This window comes from Daktulosphaira vitifoliae, unplaced genomic scaffold (genome assembly GCF_025091365.1).
Source record: "Daktulosphaira vitifoliae isolate Bord-2020 unplaced genomic scaffold, ASM2509136v1 Scaffold_4, whole genome shotgun sequence".
Classification (NCBI taxonomy): Eukaryota; Metazoa; Arthropoda; class Insecta; order Hemiptera; family Phylloxeridae; genus Daktulosphaira; species Daktulosphaira vitifoliae.
The window spans coordinates 12,722,916-12,726,455 of record NW_026099575.1 but is presented as its reverse complement, the minus strand read 5'-3'; the positions used below and the strand labels follow the sequence as shown (position 1 = coordinate 12,726,455).

At 25.4% G+C, this 3,540-nt stretch overlaps 1 protein-coding gene across 1 annotated transcript; it reads right to left on the bottom strand.

The window, feature by feature from the left end:
* Nucleotides 1–1,719: 1,719 nt before the first annotated feature.
* On the bottom strand, nucleotides 1,720–3,280 carry LOC126904948 (uncharacterized). Its single transcript, XM_050684353.1, has 4 exons — nucleotides 3,274–3,280; nucleotides 2,982–3,209; nucleotides 2,678–2,853; nucleotides 1,720–2,096 (listed from the first exon to the last, which is right to left on the bottom strand). The coding sequence occupies exons 1-4, from the start codon at nucleotides 3,278–3,280 to the stop codon at nucleotides 1,878–1,880; spliced, it is 630 nt and encodes a 209-aa protein (XP_050540310.1). The 3' UTR covers nucleotides 1,720–1,877.
* Nucleotides 3,281–3,540: the final 260 nt, after the last annotated feature.

The window sequence follows — 3,540 nt, the reverse complement described above, 5'->3', positions numbered from 1 at the left end:
TACTACAGTATTCAATTTTTTCTTTAATGACAAAATATACTTAAAAAGGTAATTATGATTTGGTTAATTCGGTGTACATATTTTATTTGACACACATATTAGTCGTTCAATTATTTTTCTAGCGGGAACGACATAGAATAACAAAATTTAAATATTTTTTTCGTATAACTTGGTTGTTTTATTTACTTTAAAAATAAAAAAGTTTTAAGAACACCGAGTATTAATTTTGTGCAGAGCCTAAGGAAAAAACTTTAAGCAATTCCAACAACAAGTTTTTGTAGGCAAGCTTTAAATAAATTGTATAATGAATAGAGATCAGAATTATGTGCATTTATAAATTTTGTTCGCGCCATTTTAAATGAACTCAAGTTGTCCAAATTTGTTGAGAAATATAGAATAGCATAAAAATATATTCGGTTTTAGATGGAATATACCCTATTTAATCCTCCAACATTATAACCTTGGTAACAACGCGTTACTAAATTTTATTTAAAAATGCATTTTTTATTTTCAAAACAATTAATAATAATTTCTACTGGCTAATGATGTACTCAGAATAACTTAACAAAATTCATAAATGCATATAAATTTGCTCAAGTAATTATCAAATATACTTACTCCTAAAACGAAGATAAATGGCTTCCTATTTAATTGCACTACTATTTATAATAATGCTTATAATATATATATATATATATATTAGTTTAATGAGTGTGTTATGTTATTTAAATAAGATTGCTCTAAGTCATAATCCATAGAAAATTCATTTCTCTAATTTTTTAGTATTGTAATTATTTTATTTCTGTAAATACTTCATTTCATTTCTAAGAAAATTAAGTAAAAGTTTTTTTTTACAATATTTAAAAAAAGCTCAATATTCTCTAGACTGTTCAACATTCTTTTTATATTAATAATAATTTAAAAGAGCCATTCCAAATTCTATAAATAATCACAAAAACTACTTTATTTTGATTAAATATTTGAATTTGTGTCATTGTTATTCGCGTAGTTTCATTATTCAATTTAAGAAAGCTTAAAAAAAACGTGCAAATTTTTACTTTTATTTAAAACACTTATTTGTATTGTTTAGAAAATTTATCAAATATTATCGCAACTACACCTAAAATATTTTATATTAGTACTGATTAAAAAAAATGTTAGTTCTGCTAAATTATGAAAACTTAATTAAAAATGTAATTACATTTCATTATAATTAATGTCATTTTCCTTATAATCTATAATTTGGACTTTTTTTTTTTTATTGTAAACATCCAAATGTAACTTTAATTATCATAGAATTTAATATAGCGATTTACATTTAACCAATAATAAAGCACATGTAAGTTGATAAGAAGAGTAACATGATAAGTTAAAATAAGTTAAAGAGCAACTTAAAAGAGAAATTTGATTGCGTATAANTAAAGAGCAACTTAAAAGAGAAATTTGATTGTGTATAGTATAATTAAAGCAAAGTGCAAATACTCGGTACAACAAGATGATACTTGATTTATAATTTATACACCTTAGTGTTCATGAGATGTATCATACTAATTATTTTTTTTCAAAACTATATTTCATTCAACACGAATATGTGCATCAAAATATAGTTACGTAAAAATCATATAAAAATATTTTTTTACAATTCAGAGTACGCTTTATTTTTTGAATATAATCCATATGCAAAAATAAAACGTGTAGTGTAAGTGTAATTANTCCATATGCAAAAATAAATCGTGTAGTGTAAGTGTAATTAAATTTAATAGTATGATTTATGATTTTAAATCTGTGGGATTTTTAACCAAATTATTAGGTGAATTTACATTAAATCCTATTGAATAACACTAAATGACATTTCAAAATCAATGCAAACAATGTCTTTAATTTTCCACTGTAGTTTCCTCTGATAACTTTTGATGATGTTCTCTTGTCGTAGATTGATGATGTGTTAAAGGTTCCATGGGAACGACCACAGCGTCCGGACTACAGCTAGGAGCTGAATGATGAACCAAGGCTTTGTGCTCAATGCGACTTACAGATGATGTTTTTGACTTGTCTTTTGAACTTAAAGCATTTTGACTATTTCTCGAACAAGCCTCCTATTAAAAATATCTAGTTAATTTTCATGGAATATTATATTAACACAAAAATTAACAATAACGTTAAATGAAACTATCAATCTTAATTACTTTAATCAAATATTAATTTATTTTATCCTATATTTAAATATTCGAGTAATCAAAAACTAGTAATAAAATTATTTAAGGATATATGATAGACTACATAATATACATATAAATTCATAAGCCGTTTATTAAATAAATAAACAAAATCGATTATTTTTGGGTGAATTGGATGGAATTATATAAAAAATTTCGACTGATTTTTTTATTAAGTTAATGATCATTATCAAAATATTTTTTATTTAATTTACACTAAAATAGTTTAACAAAAATACATTTTTGAGCGATTTAATATTTAACAAAATAAACGTTATTTTATGAAAACCGGAGAATGATTGATGAAGACATCAAAAACGAATGAACAAAAAAATTATCTTACACGTGCTTATAGGTTAAACAGCTGGAATTTTGACATTCCCAATAGAAACATATAGATTATAAATTCAATACAAGGATATTAGGTATGTTTTATTATACATTTTAGGTCAAGTATTTACTTTGGAACTGTTGTGTATTAGTTGCTCAGTCGAACAATGACTAGGCGGTGTGCCTTTGGCTTCTCTATTCTTAGTCGAGTGTCTTCTCTGCTGGTCCCTTTGATACCATTTTAAATTGTACGCTTTCAAGGAAGAAGTACTGTGTACAGCTGGGTCACTACCCGTCTTGCCGTAACCTATTTAATTGACACAAAAAACAGTGATTAACTATTGATTTAACTACGGTTGCGTTTTTATTTCATTTTATTGATGCGGACCTTTATTTTTCACATAAGTTGTTTGTAAAATTTTAGTTATTACTTACCCAATTTTTTTGCTCTTTTCGTTTTTCCTGGAGAAGATGAAGGTGTTTCTGAAGTGGATGGTCGACAAGAGATCAAAATGAAAGCAGCTGCCCTAGCTGCACCTACCCTGTTGTTATCCTCATCTTTAGTTTCCAACTGTCCGGCACTACTCTCCTCTTCTTGATGAGCTGACCCTTCGGATGTACCGTAATGTCGACCAGAAGATGTTTCTACATAAAAATAACAAATTTATTAATTACAAATATTACATAGCCAAAATATACATTTTGATATATTCAAAAATTTAAATACTTGCCATCACTTCAGACCATATTAAGGACAGGTTAGAAAAACTTTTAGGTGTGAAAAAATACTAAAAAAAATTATACATAAATAAAATGAATTTTAAATTTATTAATATGTATATTATCCAATTTATTTATTCATTTATGTTTTAGGTACTCTCTAAAAGTTATTACTTGTTCTAGAGTGCAATAAAAACATATATTCTTAAATAAATATATCCGAATTTTCACATATATATACTAAAAGTTTTAAACGAATAAAATTTAAAATAAA

Excerpts from the sequence above, each read along its gene's own strand:
- LOC126904948 (XM_050684353.1), bottom strand. Across the intron at positions 2,854-2,981 it reads GAAAAGAGCAAAAAAATTGG|GTTACGGCAAGACGGGTAGT; the intron begins GTAAGTAATAAC and ends TCAATTAAATAG. Across the intron at positions 2,097-2,677 it reads TAATACACAACAGTTCCAAA|GAGGCTTGTTCGAGAAATAG; the intron begins GTAAATACTTGA and ends TATTTTTAATAG.